Source organism: Dipodomys spectabilis, unplaced genomic scaffold (genome assembly GCF_019054845.1).
Source record: "Dipodomys spectabilis isolate Male_0828 unplaced genomic scaffold, ASM1905484v1 ptg000098l, whole genome shotgun sequence".
NCBI lineage: Eukaryota > Metazoa > Chordata > Mammalia > Rodentia > Heteromyidae > Dipodomys > Dipodomys spectabilis.
Genome location: NW_024870775.1, coordinates 6,423,220 through 6,442,068, shown reverse-complemented (window position 1 = coordinate 6,442,068; position 18,849 = coordinate 6,423,220). Strand labels below are relative to the sequence as shown.

The following is an 18,849-nucleotide window of genomic DNA, read 5'->3' as shown; positions in this document are numbered from 1 at the left end:
ACTCTTTCCCCTTCTCTGCAAAACAATCAAACCTTGGGGTAGACTTTGGCCTCTTGGTTCCTGGCAAGGATGGGGGAGGGGTGCTGAAAGTGAGGGGGAAGGGGGACTTCTGGGCATCTCCCTTGCCTTTCCTATTTCCACCTTTCCTGGAAACCCCCCTTTCTAAGTCCTCCAGTTCATTGTGGAAGGTTTATGATGCAAATATCTGGCCCCCTCACTGGATCTGGCTTAAGGTCCCCCAAAACCGAACTCCCCCAACACAGTTGCTCTCCCTGCCCTGACAGGGCCCCCAATCCCAAGATGGAGACAGTTGGGTAGTGTGGGGGTTAACAGGGGCTCGGTCTGGCCCAACAGATCTGTCTCTTTGGCATCAGACCCTCTGGGTACTGGGGAGGGAAGGCGACAAGGTGAAATAATTGGTCAAGAAGGTACCAGTGAGTGTCTAGGATCAGGGGTTCTGGGGTCTACCAGGTAGTGTGGGAGTTAGAAAGCGTCCTGGCCAAGTGTTGGGCAGGACTGTGATTCCCGGAACACAGTTGCCAGAGGACTTGGATCAGGTGGGTTTTGAACTTTTTGGGGCCTAGAGGGAGTCCTGAGGATAGGTCAGATAACTTCCTCCTGGAAACACATCCCAGTCCCCAAACACAAAGCTTTTCCTTCTGATATCACAGGGCGCGGAGCACCCCCACACGATGAGCTCTGCATAGAAAGGCTCAGGGTCCAGGCAGCCCCCTACTCCCACTCTACAGAGGTCTCTGGGAGGTTTATACCCAGGTCCAGAGAAAAGGGCTCAACTGTACCCCAGTCTCCACCCCATGCCTGTGAAAGTCAAGAGCCCCACGAAGCAGCAACAGCGCAGGCCCGGCTCACCTGAGCTGCAGGTCCTGGGTGCAAGAGCACAGCTTCTCAGAGACCCAAGGCCAGCGCACAGGCTCCACCCACCAATCACCGCCCCCGCCCCCAGATCTGACCCGCCCTCCGGCCCCGCTCACCAATCGCGCTCCCAGGATCCGACCCGCCCTCTGGCCCTGCCCACTACAGACCCCGCCCCCAGCCTCCTCCCGGGGCCGCGTTCATCTCCGAGTCCTCCAGTTCTGGTCCTCTCGGACTCCCGGGCGGCTGGAACGTGAGGAACCCGTGTCTCCTTGACTGCAACCACTCCTCACCCCCCAAGGAGGTCAAACTTTTCTTAAAACTTTTCTTTACTTCTTTTAACTCAGAAACATCACAATCTAAGAGGAGCAGAGAAGAAGAGGGGGCCGGGAGGGGGCGGAGGGCTTCGATCTGCGATCGCGGGGGGCGGGGGGGGGGGGGCTGGGTGGCAACACACTCCCGTGTGGCCTCCTTCCTGCCCCCGCTGGCGGCGGTGGGGCGAGGTGGGCGAAAGGAGTGCCCTCAGGGGCACTTCCGCTCCACGCACTGCTTCCCGCCCTCCTCGTACTCCTGCTTGGAGATCCACATCTGCTGGAAAGTGCCCTGGGGGAGATGGGGGGGGGCTGGGCAGGGGGTGGTCAGCCTCCCTACCCCCCTCCTGGCCCGGCTCCCTCCAGAGAGCCCCGCCCCTCCTCCCTTGTCTACCCCCTTGCTCCCTATTCAGAGGGTGAACGACTTCTGTCTGTCTGTCAGTCAGAGTCACTCAGTGAACCAGCAACTGTTCCTTTGGGTCAGGAGCTGTGGGCACCAGGCTGTGGCCCTGACACACACCTCACCCCGCCCCTCATCGAGCCCCCTCATGCTGAAACCTTCAGGTGGGATGAGGTGGCACCTCTTGCCTTGGTCATAAGTGTACTGAGGCTTGGACTCAGGGTCTCATCCTGTCTTTTGGCTTTTTTCACTCAAGGCTGGTTGCTCTACCACTTGAACCACAACTCCATTTCAGAATTTTGGTGAGGGGGCTTGGGAATGTGGCTTAGTGGTAGAGTGCTTGTCTAGCATGCATGAAGCCCTCGGTTTGATTCCTCAATACCACATACACAGAAAAAGCCAGAAGGGGCACTGAGGCTCAACTGGTAGATTGCTAGCCTTGAGCAAAAGAAGCTCAGGAACAGTGCCCAGGCCCTGAATTCAAGCCCAGGAATGACCAACAAACAAAAAACAAAAACAAAAATTTTGGTGGTTAATTGGAGATAAAAGTCTCACAGATGGGCTGGGAAGTTGGCTCAGTGGTAGAGTGCTTGCCTTGCATGCCTGAGGCCCTGGGTTCGATTCCTCAGCACCACATAAGCAAAAAGAAAAAAGCCGGAAGTGGCGCTGTGGCTCAAGTGGTAGAGCGCTAGCCTTGAGCTGAAGAGCTGTGGGACAGCGCTCAAGCCCAGAGTTCAGGCCCCACGACTGGACCCCCAAAAAAAAAAAAAAAGTCTCACAGATTTGTCAACCCAGATCCAATAAAAAAGTGTGTGTGTGTGTGTGTGTGTGTGTGTGTGTGTGTGTGTGTGTTTGCAATGCTGGGATTTGAACTCAGGGCCTCAGGCTGGTAGTTTACCATGAAGTATGCCTTCAGCCTTGCTTTTTTTGCTAGCTGTTTTTGGAGACATAGTCTCAAAAACCTTTTTTTCTGCCCAGGATGGACTCAAATCAAAATCCTACTACTCTCAGCCTCTGATGTAGTTAAGATTGCAAGCAAGAGCCACCAGACCCTGGCAGTTGTGTTTTTGTTTTGCTTTAGTAAGTTTGTTCTTTCTTTCTTCCTTTCTTCTTTTCTTCCTTTCTTCCTTTTCTTTCTTCCTTTCTTTCTTCCTTTCTTTCTTTCTTTCTTTCTTTTTTTCTTTCTTTCTTTCTTTCTTTCTTTCTTTCTTTCTTTCTTTCTTTCTTTCTTTCTTTCTTTCTTTCTTTCTTTCTTTCTTTCTTTCTTTCTATCTGGTGGGATATGGGTCTTGGACTCAGGGTCTGGGTGCTGTCCCTGAGCTCAAGACTAGTGCTCTACCACTTTAAGGCACAGCACCATTTTCGGTTTTTGGAGATAAGAGTCTCACAATGACTTTTTAGCCTGGGCTGGCTTCAAACTGTGATCCCTAGGTCTCAGCCTCCTGAGTATCTAGGATTACAGGTGTGAGCCACTGGTCCCTGGCCCAAACTCTTGCTATTAACCCCGGCTGGCCTTGAACTAAGTCTCAGCTCTTAAGTGCTGAGATTGCAGGCACATGCTACCATGCTTGACTTATTTACTAAACAGTTTATATCAATCACACATTGAAATGGCAATAAATGGCTTGGTCTATATTAGATTAAATAAACTATATTTTTGAAAATTTTGATATACTTCCAGGCAGGAAGATTAAAAAATTGCAAGCCAGCCTGGTCTATGAACTAAATCTCAAAATCAACAAACAAATAAAACTCCCAAGACAGAAGTGGCATTGTAGCTTAAAATGGTAGAGCACTAGCCTTGAGCGCAAAAGCTCAGGGACAGTGCCAGGCCCTGGGTTCAAGCCCCACAACTGAGGGGAAGGGGGAGAGGGAAAGGGAGACACTGGTGGCTCACACCTGTCATCCTAGCTACTCAGGAGACTGAGATCTGAGGCTTGTGGCTCAAAGCCAGCTAGGCAGAAAAGTCTATGAGATTCTAATATCCAATTAACAACCAGAAAAACCAGAAGTGGCTGTGTGGCTCAAAGTGGTAGAGCACTAGCCTTAAGCAAAAGAGGTCAGGGACAGCACCCAGGCCCCAGAGTTCAAGCCTCATGACTAAAAACAAAACAAAACAAAAATCCTCCCAAGACAGAAAACAGTTGGAGGTGTGGCTCAAACGGTAGAGCAGCTGCCTAGGAAGTGCAAGGTGTTGAGTTCAAACCCTGGTACTTCCAACAGCCTTCCAACTAGTGCAGCCCTCCTTAATTTAATCCTTGACTGCTGCCTCTCTCACCTCTTTTTTTTTTTTTTTTAGGTCCGGTCATGGGGCCTGAACTCTGGGCCTGGGCGCTGTCCCTCAGCTCTTCAGCTCAAGGCTAGCACTCTACCACTTGAGCCACAGCGCCACTTCCGGCTTTTTTCTTTTTGCTTATGTGGTGCTGAGGAATCAAACCCAGGGCCTCATGCATGCAAGGCAAGCGCTCTAGCATTGAGCCACCTTCCCAGCCCCACCCTGAGTTTCTTTTGCTCAAGGCTAGCACTCTACTACTTGAGCTACAGTGCCACTTCTGGCTTTTTTTGTTTATGTGGTACTCAGGAATCGAACCCAGGGCTTCATGTATGCTAGGCAAGCACTCTACCACTAAGCCTCCTCCTTTAGCTTTTTGGCTTAAGGCTGGGCGCTCTACCACTTGAGCTACAGCTGTACTTCCTTCCAGCTTTTTGGTAGTTAATTGGAGATAAGAGGCTCATGGACTTTCCTGCCTGAGCTGGCTTCAAACCTAGATCCTCAGATCTGAGCTTCCAGAGTCCCTAGGATAACAAGCATGAACTCCCAGTGGCCAGCTTGCTTCCTGAATTCTTATTCTTCTCAGCCTGTGCTCCTGCCAAGCTGGAGTGAATGATTTCTGCACTCTTCTTGGCGACTTCCTGTTTAATTGTTCCCAGGCCAATCACATGACTGCTTTGTTCCTGACCTCCAGGGTATCCCCTCTGCTCACTGAAGATTGTGGATGCCTTTCCACAACCTCAGCCAGACCAATCTCTCCAGCTTCCTATTCTAAGCTTGGTGATAGAAAACTTCCTAATTGTCCTTTTTCAAAAATGTTGGATGGATAGACAGATGGATGGATGGACTGATGGATAGACAGATGGATGGATGGATGGGTGGATGGATGGATGGATGAGGAATCAGGCAAGGTGCAGAGCTCTCTGGGTCTCCCCGTTCCATGATCAGAAGCCCTGTCATTTTCTTCTTACCAGTGAGGCCAAGATGGAGCCCCCAATCCAGGGACTGAACTTGCGCTCCATAGTGCTGTTGCTGGCGATGAGCTTCAGTCGCATGCTCTGGAGGAAGAAAGAGACTGAGCGTGGAAGGCTTTGAGGCTCTGGGAGGCGGGGGCTCAGGAGGCAGGGGAAAGGCACAGTGTAGGAGACTGGGTAATTCTATTTGGGGAAGGCAAAAGAACTTTATATTATTATTATTAATTATTTTCCTGGCATTACTGAGGATTGGACTCAGAGCTCTATGCTTGCTAGGCCATGACTCCAGCCTTTCCACTTTAGTTAATTTCCTGATAGGGTCTGGCTTTATGCCCTGGCTAGCCTGGACTTTAGTCCTCCTGTTTATACTTCCCTCTGTCCCTACACTCAGCCCTTGTTGGAGATAGGATCACTTCCATTTCTTTCCATTTCTTTTTGCCTCCTTTGGCTTTGACTCTTGATCCTCCCATATCTGCCTCCCAAGAGAGCTAGGATTCCAGGCTTGAGCTACAAGCCTGTTGGCTGGAAGGACTTAGTCTTGTGGATAAACCAGAATTAATATCCAGGGTTCTGAGTTGGGGGTGCAGAGGCCTGCCTACCGGTGGGGTCTTCTGGGAAAGTTCTCGATTGAGCCTGTCAGTGAAGCCCTGGAGCAGCGTATTTCCACCGGTGACAATGACACTGCCGTACAGGCCCTGAGAGCCAGGAAGGACCAGTGAGTCCATGGGAAATGACCTTTCCCAAGCCCTCCCCACTTCTCCTGGGCTTCTTAGTCCCCCCCTCAGCCTCAGGCCCTCACCGGGCGAATGTCGATGTCACACATGCCAATGCTGGTGGTTACCACGTGGCCTACGCCTAACATGGTGTTCCCGGACAGTCCCTGTGGACAAAGGAGACCTGACTCCCGGCTCCCCACAGTCCTTCCCACCCCCACGTGGACCTCAAGATCCAGGGACTCCAGCCAACCAGCAGCCACCGTCCAGCCAAACCTTGACGTTGGAAGGGTCAAAGAGGCCCTCCGGGATGCGCAGGCGCTCGGCACCATAGTCTGTGTTGTAGCCATTGGGCATCTCGTAGTGCACAGTGGGCATCTGTGCAGCCACTCTGCCAGGGGAAGGAGCCACACTCTGCCTGGGGCGCTCACAGAGAGCTGCTGGGCAGGCAGGCACCCCAGGTCCCCCCTGAGCCCCAGCACCTGCCCTCTCTCCCACCTCTCAGGACCCAACCCCACTCACTGTTCATCATAGGGTGAGTCTGAGACCTGGAGCACCGAGGCCTGGAAGTCCTGGATCACCTCCTGAGAGCCAAGAGCGGGGAAAGGCTAGCTGCCTCCTCCTCCTCCTCCTCCTCTTTTTTTCCCCCTCTTCTTTTGCAAATGTACTACCATTAGAGCCACACTCCCAGTCCTTTTCTGCTTTACTTTTCAGAGTTTTTAATCCTTTTGCTCAGGGCCAGCTTCAGCCCATGATCTTCCCATTCTCCACCTCCTGGCATAGCTGGCATTAACAGGCATGCAGCAGTACAGCTGGCTCCCTTGCTTCTTGGCCTCTCTCTCTCTCTGAGCACCCTAACCCCACCTTACCTTCCTCCAGGGACTGGGTCTCTCCCCCTCCTTACGGCAGAGGAGCAGGAGCTTGGGGAGGGAAACGGTTAGGAGGAATCCCCATCAGAGCCTTACATTGCACATGTAGTTATGCCAGGACTTCGAGACTTGGGGTAACTTCTCCTTCTTCTTCCAATTTGGAGGTGCTCCCTCTCGGACAGGTTCCTGTGGGGACACGGGGGGCTACCTGAGCATACCAGAGCAGCACTGGGGCGCAGGTGTGCGTTGTTGCCTGGAGGGATAGGCGGGTCTGCCTGTGCCCAGGTGTGCCACAAGCACCACAGACACCGGTGTGCACAGAGGTCACAATCAGAAAGGCAAGGGCACATGGCAAAGGCCTTTTTCCTGTTCTTCCCAGAGTAGACCTCAGCACACATTGTCTTTTCTTCTTCTTCTTCTTCTTTTCCTTTTTTGGTACTAGTCCTGGGGCTTAAACTCAGGGCCTTAGGTTCTCACTTGTTTTTTTCACTCAAGACTGGCATTCTACCATTTGAGCCACAACTCCACTTTTCCACTTATAGCTGTTTTTTGTTTGTTTTTGCTGGTGAACTGCCTATTAAGCATAAGGCTCTGAGTTCAAACCCTAGCATTTCATGGACTTTCCTCCCCTGCGCTGACCTCAAATCTTCATCCTCAGATCTCAGCCTCCTAAGTAGCTAGGATTCCAGGAGTGAGCACCAACAGATGGCTCGCAATGCCATTTCTCCCTCACGTTGTCATTCTAGTTGTGGGAAAGGGAGCTTCTGTCTTGGGTTCTGGGTCACACCACTCAGGTGACAGAGTCAGACCGTGAACCTAAGGCTAGTGGACCCCAGAACCCACCACACTGACCTTCACGATCTGACGCCAGCTGACAGACTGCATGACCTGGGCCTTGTTCTTCATCTTGTCTTGATAAGGAACTTTACTTACGACAATCACTCTGCCCTGGCATGGCTCCATGGGCCCATGAGAAGTGGGGCGGGCATGAGGGACTGCACTGGGGATACCCACCTTGGCTGCAATCATGTATGGAGGGATGATGTCAATGGCCATCTCCTGAAAGAGCTCCCGGCACTGCATAGAGATGAAGTCCCCTGCCAGGGGCGATTTGACGATGCCTGAAAGTAGAGGCAGTGTCCAGGCCTGGCCTTCCTGAGCCCCCTTCCCACTCCACTTTTCCCAAGGCCCTACCCTGCTGCAGGACATAGCCATCGTGCACGGGGATGGCCGTGGTGTGCGTGGCCCCGCTGTCCAGCACAAGCCCCGTGGAACGTCCATTTGCAAAGCTGGTGTGGGATGGGTCAAAGAGATGGTGGCAGCCACAGAGGGGGCTGGGCCCCGGGTCTAGTTGGGCCCCCGTCTGCTCTCCCTGGGTCTTCTCACCCCAGTCTGCAAATCTATGTCCTGAGCCCCTTTACCCCCTTGTAAATCACTTCTCTCCCCACACCCTTCTTCCTCTTCCTCTTGTTCTTCTCCTCTTCCTCCTCCCCCTCCTCCTCTTCTTTTTCTTCTCCTCCTCTCCTCCTCCCCTCCTCTTTTTCCCCCTCCTCCTCTTCCTCTTCCTCCTCCCCTCCTCCTCCTCTTCCTCCCCCCCCCCTTCTTCCTCCTCCTCCTCCTTCTTCTTCTCCTTTTTCCCAGTTCTGGGGCTTGAACTCAGGGTCTAGGCACTGAGCTCACCATTTGAGCCACAGCCTCACTTCTGACTTTTGGGTGATTAATTGGAGATGAAAGTCTCAGGGACTTTCCTGGCCAGGGTTTAAACTGAAGATTCTCACATCTCAGCCTCCTGAGTAGCTAGGATTACAGGGGTGAGCCACTGGCGCCCAGCCCCTAGTCTCTCTTTATTTATTTATTTAATAACTTCTATTAGTAAGAGTTGAGTGGTTTTTTGTGTTTTTTTTTTTTTTGGTCGCTTATGGAGCCTGAACTCTGGGTGTGAGCACTGTCCCTCAGCTCTTCAGCTCAAGGCTAGTGCTCTACCACTCGAGCCACCGCATCGCTTCTGGATTTTTCTGCTTATGTGGTGCTGAGGAATCGAATCCAGGGCCTCATGCATGCAAGGCAAGCGCTCTACCACTGAGCTACCTTCCCAGCCCTTCTCTTTATTCTTTTTTTTTTTGGCCAGGTCATGGGCCTGAACTCTGGGCCTGGGCACTGTCCCTCAGCTCTTCTGCTCAAGGCTAGCGCTCTAGCACTTGAGCCACAGCGCCACTTCTGGCTTTTTCTTTTTGCTTATGTGGTGCTGAGGAATCGAACCCAGGGCCTCATGAATGCAAAGCAAGGACTCTACCACTGAGCCAACTTCCCAGTCCCTTCTCTTTATTCTTGATTCTGTGTTTTATAGATTCCCTGACTTAGAGTTCTTGTCAACCTCCACCCCCATCCCCGCCATGCATGCCCAGCACAGAATTCAGTGCAAAGCAGATCCTGAATTAGAAAGCAATGCTGAACCGGGTGCCAGTGGCTCATGCCCGTAATCCTATCTACTCAGGAGGCTGAGATCTGAGGATCAAGGTTCAAAGCCAGTCTGGGGAAGAAAGTCTGAGAGACTCTTATCTCCAATGAACCCCCAGAAAACCAGAAATGGATCTGTGTCTCAAAGTGGTAGAGCACAAGCCTTGAGTGATAAAGCTGAGGGACAGCACCCAGGCCCTGAGTTCAAGCCCTACAACTCACACACACAAACACACACACACACACAGAGCAATGTTGAGCCATGTGAGTTGCCTCCCAACTATTCTGGAAGCAAAGATAAGGACAGAGGTTCAAGGTCAGCCTGGGAAAAAAGTTAGCAGAGACCCTCATATCACCCAGCAATACAGGTATAGTGGTGCCTAACCTGTGGTCTCAGGAGACTCATAGTCAAAGGCTGGCCTCAGACAAAAATGGAAGACTAAAGTGAAAAATGGCTCAAGCATCTGCCTCTCAACCATAATAAGGCCCTGAATTTAAATCCTAGTACCACCAAAGATTTAAAATAAAAATTTTAAAAAAGCAATGGAAGCTGGGCATCGGTGCTCACGCCTGTAATCATAGCTGTGAGGAGGCTGAGATCTGAGGATCACGGTTCAAAGCCAGTCTGGCAGGAAAGTCCGTGAGACTCTTATCTCCAATTAAACACCAGAAAACTGGAAGTGGCGCTGTGGCTCAAGTGGTAGAGCACTTGCCTTGAGCTGAAGAGCTCAGGGACAGTGCCCAGGCCCAGAGTTCAAGCCCCACAACCGACAAAAAAAAAAAAAAGAAAAAGAAAAGGCTGTCGCTGTCAGGAGGAAAGGCCACAGGGTGAGTGGTTAGCTCTCCCTCTTCCTCAGTCCAGCCCCAGGCTCTGCTGCCGCCTTGCCTTCCAGCTCTCCCTGTTCTATCTGATGCAGTGAATAAAAAAGCACTACTGGCCTGGGACCTGTCCATATCCCAGCCCCTCAGCCCCTGTGCTAGTGGGGTTAGGGAAGGACACTGATTTCCAGAGAATCAGGTCCCGCACCCCACTCGGTCCTCCACCCCACTCCTCCACCCAGGTGGAGCAGCTCAAGATGAGGATACGCCGTGAGCACAGCTGTCTTGCATAAAAAGAAGGCAGGAATGTTGTATTGCTCGAACATCAACTCCGTCAACTTCTCCCTCTTGGCCCGAGTGTTCCACTGCAGAGAGAGTGCAGGAGGAGAGAATCAGGATGCAGAGGCCCAGCCCTGGCATGTGTCTGTGTCTGTGTACACTTACACAATACTCCCATGTATGCACAGACACACACACACCATAGACAGACATACACACTTCCACAAGGCACAAGCACACGTTTACTAACACACGTAGGCACATGCACAAACATACATGTAGGTGCACACATGTTCATACATACATGCCCAAATATACACACACATTTGTGCATGCATGTAAACATACCCCTCACACACAGATACACACATTCCCATATGCAAACACTCTTGTGCTGAAACACACACACACATATAAGTATAACTTGTACTGGGGGACAGAAGTCAGGCTCTTTGACTCACACATAATATGAAAACTCCAAAGAATTTTAAAGAGCCAGGTATGGGGCTGGGAAGGTGGCTCAGTGGTAGAGTGCTTGCCTTGCATGCATGAGGCCCTGGATTCAATTCCTCAGCACCACATAAGCAAAAAGAAAAACGCCGGAAGAGGCGCTGTGGCTCAAGTGGTAGAGCGCTAGCCTTGAGCAGAAGAGCTGAGGGACAGTGCCCAGGCCCAGAGTTCAGGCCCCACAACCGGACCCCCCCCTCCAAAAAAAAAAAAAGAGCCAGGCATGGTGGCTCACGCCTGTAATCCTAGCTACTCCAGTGGCTGAGATCTGAGGATTGGAGTTTGAAGCCAGCCCAGGTAGGAAAGTCCAGGAATTCTTCTTTCTTTTTTTTTTTTTTTTGGGGGTCCGGTCATGGGGCCTGAACTCTGGGCCTGGGCGCTGTCCCTCAACTCTTCAGCTCATGGCTAGCACTCTACCATTTGAGCCACAGCGCCACTTCCGGCTTTTTTCTTTTTGCTTATGTGGTGCTGAGGAATCGAACCCAGGGCCTCAGGCATGCAAGGCAAGCGCTCTACCACTGAGCCACCTTCCCAGCCCCAGGAATTCTTATTTCTAATTAGCCATCAAAAAACTAAAAGTAGAGCTGTGTCTCAAGTAGTAGAGCACTAGCTTTTGAGCACAGAAACTCAAAGACAGCAGCCAGGCCCTAAATTCAAACCCCTAGCTCTTTGGGTAGGTGGAGATTGAGATAGCAGTTTGAAGTTAAAAAGTTAACAAGACCCTCATGAGAACCAATGAACTACAAATGGTGGCTTACACCTGGAACCCCAGCTATTTGGAGGTATAAGTAGGAGGGTCACCATCTGAAGTCAGTCAGGTGCAAAAAAATGTAAGCCCGTAGCTGAGAAATAACTAAAACAAAAGCAGCTATGGAGGCTGGGAATGTGGCTTAGCGGTAGAGTGCTTGCTTAGCATGCATGAGACCCTGGGTTCTATTCCCCAATATCACATATACAGAAAAAGACAGAAGTGGTGCTGCGGCTCAAGTGGTAGAGCGCTAGCCTTGAGCTGAAGAGCTGAGGGACAGCGCCCAGGCCCAGAGTTCAGGCCCCATGACTGGGCCAAAAAAATAAATAAATAAAAAATAAAAAAACAGAAAATAACAAGTGTTAACAAGGATGTGGAGAAGTTGGAATGTCAGCACATTGTTAGTGCAATTATAAAATGGTTCAATAATCACACACACACGTGCGCGCGCGCACACACACACACACACACACACACACACACACAGAAATGCCAGCAATTCTGCTCCTAGTTACAGACCCAAAGGAATGGAAAACAGTCAAACAAATCCTTTACACAAATATTCATAGCATAAACTATTCAGATTGGCTAAAAGCTAGGAGTTATCCAAATGTCCATCAGAGAATGAACTAATAAATACATTGTGGTGTGTCTATGCAATGGACTATTACACAGCCATGATAAGGGATAATGGTGATCACAAACTACAAAAACATACTAAATGAGCCAGAGCCAGTGGCTCACACCTGAAATCCTAGCTACTCCAGAGGCTGAGATCTGAGGATGGAGGTTCAAAGCCAGCCCTGGCAGGAAAGGCTGTGAAACTCATATCTCCAATAAATCACCAGAAAACCAGAAGTGGTGCTGTGGCTCAAGTGGTAGAGTGCTAGATTTGAGCTGAAGAGCTGAGAGACAGCGCTCAAGCCCAGAGTTCAAGCCCCATAACTGACAAAAAAAAAAAAAAGCGAAATGACAGAACATAGACATAGGACTATGAAGGGGAGGCTTCAATGCCATCACACAGAAAGAAAACAAAGAAAAGAGAACAAAGGCACAAAAGGCCATAAATGGTGTAATTCTATCTACGTGATAGATCCAGAAGAAATACATCCGTAGAGACAGAAAGCAGAGTGATGATTGGGAAGAGCTGGGAAAGAAAGGAGTGACTACTTAAGAGAAAAGCAAGTCACTGCTTAGGAGAAATGACTTTCCCTAGGGGTGATGAAAAGGTTTGGCTGGATAGGCATAAAGCCTGAGCACTGGGAATGATTTAAGTGTCACGGAATTGTTAACTTTAAAAAGGTCAGGGGCTGGGAAGGTGGCTCAATGGTAGAGCGCTTGCCTTGCATGCATGAGGCCCTGGCTTTGATTCCTCAGCACCACATAAGCAGAAAAAGCTGGAAGTGGCACTGTGACTCAAGTGGTAGAGCGCTTGCCTTGAGCTGAAGAGTTGAGGGACAGTGCCCAGGCCCAGAGTTCAAGCCCCACGACCAACAAAGAAAAAGTCAGTTTTGCTGGTCGCTGGTGGCTCATACCTGTAATCCTAACTACTCAGGAGGCTGGGATCTGAGGATCAGGGTTCAAAGCCAGCCTAGGCAGGATAATCTGTGAGACTCTTATCTCCAATGAATCACCAGAAAACCAGAAGCAGTGCTGTGGCTCAAGTGGTAGAGCTCTAGCCTTGAGCTAAAGAGCTGAGAGACAGCACCCAAAGCCCAGAGCTCAAGCCCCACCACCACTACCACCACCAACAAAAAGGTCAGTTTTAGCCAGGAGCTGGTGGTCACACCTGTAATCATAACTATTAGGAGACTGAGATCTGAGGACTATGGTTCAAAGCCAGTCCAGTCAGGAAAGTCTGTGAGAACCTTATCTCCAACTAACTACCAAAAAACTAGAAGTGGAGGTGTGGTTTAAGTGATAGAATGCCTGCCTAGCCCTTTACTCCAAGGGTCCACTACAGGTAACAGGACTTCCACTTCAGGGGCTGTAGAGGGGGACTAGCCTTCTCCTGAGATAAGAAGCTCTTAGGACCACAGCTGCTTGCCTGGTTTGAGATTTAGCATAGCAAAGTAGAATAGGTCAATGGATTCTTTTTTTTTTTTTGCCAGTCGTGGGGCCTCAACTCGGCCTGGGCGCTGTCCCTCAGCTCTTCAGTTCAAGGCTAGCGCTCTGCCACTTGAGCCACAGCGCCACTTCTGCCTTTTCTGCTTATGTGGTGCTGAGTAATTGAACCCAGGGCCTCATGCATGCAAGGCAAGCATTCTACCACTGAGCCACCTTCCTGGCCCTGGTCAATGGATTCTTGATAAATTTCTTCAGGAAGGTGAAATCAGTAGAATAGCTATTGTAATTAACATCCCGAGGAAATATGTAGACCAGTGATGGAAAACTTAGGTCCACATTAATAAGTAGATAGTAGAAAATGAAGCAAAATAAAAATCAAGCTGGGCACCTGTGGCTCACACCTGTAATCCTTGCTACTCAGGAGGTTGAGATCTGAGGATCATGGTTCCAAGCTAGCCCAGGCAAGAAAGTTCCTGAGACTCTTATCTCTAATTAACCACTAAAAACTTGAAGTGGAGCTGTGGCTCAAGTGATAGAACACCATCCTTGAGCAAAAAAGCTCAGAGGTAGCACCCAGGCTCTGAGTTCAATCTGTACGGCCAGCACAAAAAAAGAAAGTAGTCAGAAGACACCATGTTGAAAATGAACTAAACAGGACTGGGAGAGTAGAATGCTTGCCTTCCATGCATGAGGTCCTAGGTTTGATTCCTCAGCACTACATAAACAGAAAAAGCCAGATGCGGCATTGTGTCTCAAGTGGTAGAGTGCTAGCCTTGAACTGGAGAGCTGAGGGACAGCATACAGGCCCAGAGTTCAAGCCTCAAAACTGACAAAAAAAGAAGAAAGAAAGAAAGAAAGAAAGAAAGAAAGAAAGAAAGAAAGAAAGAAAGAAAGAAAGAAAGAAAGAAAGAAAGAAAGAAAGAAAGAAAGAAAGAAAAAAGAAAGAGGGCTGGGAAGGTGGCTCAGTGGTAGAGTGCTTAACTTGCATTCATAAGGCCCTGGGTTCGACTCCTCAGCACCACATAAGCAGAAAAAGCCAGAAGTGGTGCTATGACTCAAATGGTAGAGCGCTAGCCTTAAGCTGAAGAACTGAAGGACAGCACCCAGGCCCAGAGTTCAGGCCTCACAACTGGCAAAAAAAAAGAAAAAGAAGAAAGGAAGGAAGGAAGGAAGGATAAACAACTCGTAGCCGGGCGCCAGTTGGTCACGCCTGTAATCCTAGCTACTCAGGAGGCTGAGATCTGAGGATCACAGTTCAAAGCCAGCCCAGGCAGGAAAGTCCGTGAGACTCTTATCTCCAATAAACCAATAGAAAACCAGAAGTGGTGCAGTGGCTCAAGTGGTAGAGCGCTCATCTTGAGCTGAAGAGCTGAGGGACAGCGCCCAGGCCCAGAGTTCAAGCCCCACGACCAAAAAAAAAAGAAAAAAAGAATTAAACAACTCGTAGGTGGGAGGGGAGGGAAAAATTGGGAGAGAGTGAAGGAAGGAGTGGCATTGTGCAAAAAGAAATGTACTCATTATCTGACTTATGAACTGTAAACCCTCTGCACATCACCTCTATAATAGCAATTTTTTAAAGTTCTAAAAAAGAGAGGAAGGAAGAAAAAAAGACTATTTTTGATACTAGAGAACATTGTTTCAAAGGAAGGAAAAACTAATGGTAGTATAATTCTGGCTTAGCCCTGATTATCCTACTGGTAATAAAAGAGTATAAATTGAATATTGATTCTTTTGAAAATCTAAAATACAACTGCACTTCAAGGTGGAGAATGAGAAATATGTTTGATATAGCTTACTTATAATAACTAATCATTTCCTTCCTTCCTTCCTTCTTGCCTGCCTGCCTGCCTGCTTGCCTTCCTTTTCTTCTCTTCTCCCTTCCTCTCTCTCTCTCCTGCTTTCCTTCTTTCTTCCTTTCTTCCTTTTCTGCTAGTTCTAGGGCTTGAACTCAGGGCTTCGGCACTGTCCCTCAGGATTTTTGCTCAAGGCTAGCATTCTACCACTTGAGCCACAGCTCCACTTCCAGTTTTTTTCATTAATTTGAAATGAGATTCACAGACTTTTCTGTCTGAGATAGCTTTGAAACACAATCTGCAGATCCCAGTCTGCTGAGTAGCCTGGATTACAGGCATGAGCCAACAGCACCTAGTGATACTCATTTTCTACAGTAGAAAATTCATAGATAATGCCTAGAACAAAAAACTCTATGCAGTCACATAAGAGTTATATTCAGAGATATGGAAGGAATTTTTTTAAAAAAATAGATAAAAAGGGGCTGGGAAGGTGGCTCAGTGGTAGAGCGCTTGCCTTGCATGCATGAGGCCCTGGGTTCAATTCCCCAGCACCACATAAGCAAAAAGAAAAAAAGCTGGAAGTGGCACTGTGGCTCAAGTGGTAGAGTGCTAGCCTTAAGCTGAAAAGCTGAGGGACAGTGCCCATGCCCAGAGTTCAGGCCCCACAACCGGACCCAAAAAAAGATAAAAAGTCAAAAGCAGTTATTATGGAAGAGGATTGAAAGGAGAGTAAAAAGTGTATTTTTTTTTCTTTTGTCAGTCATGGGGCTTGAACTCGGGACCTGAGCTGTTTCTGAGCTCTTTTGCTTAAGGCTAGTGATCTACCACTTTGAGCCATGGCTCTACTTCCATTTTCTGGTAGTTACCTGGAGATAAAGAGTCACAGACTTTCCTGCCCAGATTGCAGTCCCCTGAGTAGCTAGGATTAAGGTGTGAGCTTCATGCACCTAACTTAGATTTTTTTTTCCCCAGTCAGTACTGAACGTTGTTCCTTAGCTTTTTTGCTCAAGGCTGGTGCTCTATCGTTTAAGTCAGATCTCCACTTCTGGCCTTTTGCTGGTTAATAGGAGATAAGAGCCTCATTTCTGTTCAGGCTGGATGTGAACCATAATCCTCAAATCTCAGCCTCCTGAGTAGCTGAGGAGTGAGCTATCAGAGCCCAGCAATGGTGCAGCTTCTTAAATAATTTTTTTTTGTGGGTTGTAGGGCTTGAACTTAGGGCCTGGGCACTGTCCCTGAGCTTCTTTTGCTCAAGGCTAGTGCTCAACCACTTGAGCCACAGTGCCACTTCCAGCTTTTTCTGTTTGTGTGTTAGTGAGGAATCGAACCCAGGGCTTTATGCATGCTGGCCAAGCACTCTACCACTAAGCCACATTTCCAGTCCTCTTAAATAAATCTTAACACTTACAAGGCAAATGGATAATGTATGTGTATATACAATACTGACCAAACATCTTAAATGACTGGGGATAGGGTGTGGGGGAGGTGGACAGAAGCTGAGTGGACACAGCTGGCAGAAAGAAGGAAGGGTGCAGAAGAAACTGTAGAGTGAAGTGGACAGGGTTGGAAGGAGAATCCGAGAAGGGAAAGTCACGTGACTAATGATGCCATTTGGGTTCTGGGTGAGGTGAATGGTGGACAGGTGGTGTGCCAGGGCTGGACGTGGGTCTGGATGAGGCACTCACCGGAGCCTCGGACATGAGCACTGGGTGCAGGTTTGGCTCAGACTTGACGTGTTTGCTGTAGGTGTGGTCCAGGATGGCTCGGAAACACTCCCAGTCCTCGACTGGGGGGCGTAGAGAAGCAGCATGGAGAGATGCAGGCGAGAAGTCAGGAGTCAGAGACAGGAAGGATAGAAGAGAGGAAGGCCCGAGTCTAGGGGTGGGCAAGTCCAGCTTTCAACAGATAAGCACCCCAATTCCTAGGAATCTGGGGGCTCCTGGACTGGGAACCTGGCAGTTATGGGACACAGTGAGGAAGTCTCAGACAGTTGCAAGAAAGCCTCTGTGGATGTGGGGTGCTGCCCCCAGTTATGAAGGGGTCGCCTTACTCATGCCATTCTTGAGGGGTGACATGACCTCCGCTCCATCCCGAGGCACATGAAGGGCGTTGGTGTCAATGTGGAAGATCTTCCCTTTCTTCTCTTTCTCCCCTTCCAGCTCCAGCCCGCCCCCCTCTTCTGTGGCCAGCAGCCCCACCGTGGTGGGGAAGTCAGCCTGGGAATGAGGATGGGAGAGATAGAGACAAAGAGATAGAGACAGAGAGAAACAGCCAGCCAGGGAGGGAGGGGGAGACAGGTGCTCCCCCCTGCCCCTGGGCACCCCCATGCAATTCATTCAGCTCCATCCTGGGTTCACCCGCCCCCAGCCTGTGTCCAGCTCAGCCGAGCTGAACACCACGGGCTTTGGCCAGCACTGGTGGCAAGTCCAGAGCCCTTGAGTTTGGGGAGGGGGCTGAAAGTCTCACCTTGGGACAATCCTCGCCGGCATACCCAGCGCGGACCGAGAAGGAGCCAATGTCAAAGACCAGCGCCCCCACCTCATCTGTAGGGGATACAGCAGCATGAGGGGATACCCCCCAAACTCTCCTCCTGGGAAGCTTCCAGGAGAGCTCAGGGCCCAGGCAGGACACCTTCAGCATGAGTTGGGGACACATGAGAGAGAGCTTAGCCTGGAGTTGGGGTGGGGGTGTCTTGGGAGTTGGGGGTCGAAGTCATCGAAGTTCCCTCGTGCCCAGTGGCCTGAGCAAGCGGTGGGTAAGGAAGGGCACTGGCTTTGGGGGGATCTGGAGCAGGGCACTGGGGCTTGAGGAGACCTGGCGGGGATGGGTTGAACGGACGTGGGGTGTTGCACCGTCCAGGAAGGACCCCAAAACTCGGGCGGGACGGGCGGTGACGGACCCCGGGTGCCCTGGGCTGGGGTGGCGCGGGATCGGGGTGCGGGCTGCGGGATCGGGGTGCGGGCTGCGGGATCGGGGTGCGGGCTGCGGGTCCGACCCCAGCCCCAGGCCGGCTCACCTCCGCCGTAGACGCCCCCGCTCATAGTGTCTCCCGAACGCGGCTCGCGGCCCGTGGGCGGCGGCGGGATCAGCACCGAGGCGGCCGGACAGCTCCCGGGGTCCCGGCGGGGCGGGGCGGGGCGCGCGGCGGCCAATCAGGAAGCCGGGCTCCCCGCCCCCAACGGCGCCGCTGATTGGCTGCGAGGCGAGACAATAACCCGGCCGGGGGCCGCTGCTTTAAAGGGACAGACATCTCCGAGCCCGGAAACTGGCCCTAAGGAACCAACGTGGGCAAGAGACCCAGGTGACTGATTGGGTCCGTGTTTCCAGAGTTGTGTTTTTCTTTTTTCTTTGAATGAAGCTAGGGGACAGAGCACCCCCGAGCCAAACCGTCGTCAATCCTTAGGCTCCTTAGTAACATTCAATCTATCATCACCAGGCAGGCCTGAATGAAATCAAATGGGAAGATAAAAAAAGCCAGGGGGTGTGTCTTGATCTCCCCCACCCCATTCTTCCCACCTTTGTCTCGTGTGCCCGTGTGTGTGTGTGTGTGTGTGTGTGTGTGTGTGTGTGTGTGTGTGTGTGTGTGTGTGCCGACCATGAACTTAGGACCTACTGCTCTCCTTGGGCTTTTTCTGCTCACAGCTGGCTCTCAGCCACTTGAGCCACGCCTCCACTTCCGGCTTTTGCTAGTAATCTGACCAGAAGAGTCTCAGATTTGTCATGCCCCAGGCTGGCTTCAAACTGGGATCCTGGGCTCTCCGCCTCCA

At 50.6% G+C, this 18,849-nt stretch overlaps 1 protein-coding gene across 1 annotated transcript; it reads right to left on the bottom strand.

The window, feature by feature from the left end:
- Positions 1 to 1,369: 1,369 nt before the first annotated feature.
- On the bottom strand, positions 1,370 to 18,211 carry Actl6b (actin like 6B). Its single transcript, XM_042686935.1, has 14 exons — positions 18,099 to 18,211; positions 17,549 to 17,625; positions 17,133 to 17,298; positions 16,768 to 16,868; positions 9,956 to 10,053; positions 7,607 to 7,701; positions 7,427 to 7,533; positions 6,509 to 6,598; positions 6,066 to 6,127; positions 5,820 to 5,934; positions 5,630 to 5,710; positions 5,430 to 5,525; positions 4,828 to 4,914; positions 1,370 to 1,476 (listed from the first exon to the last, which is right to left on the bottom strand). The coding sequence occupies exons 1-14, from the start codon at positions 18,121 to 18,123 to the stop codon at positions 1,396 to 1,398; spliced, it is 1,281 nt and encodes a 426-aa protein (XP_042542869.1). The 5' UTR covers positions 18,124 to 18,211; the 3' UTR covers positions 1,370 to 1,395.
- Positions 18,212 to 18,849: the final 638 nt, after the last annotated feature.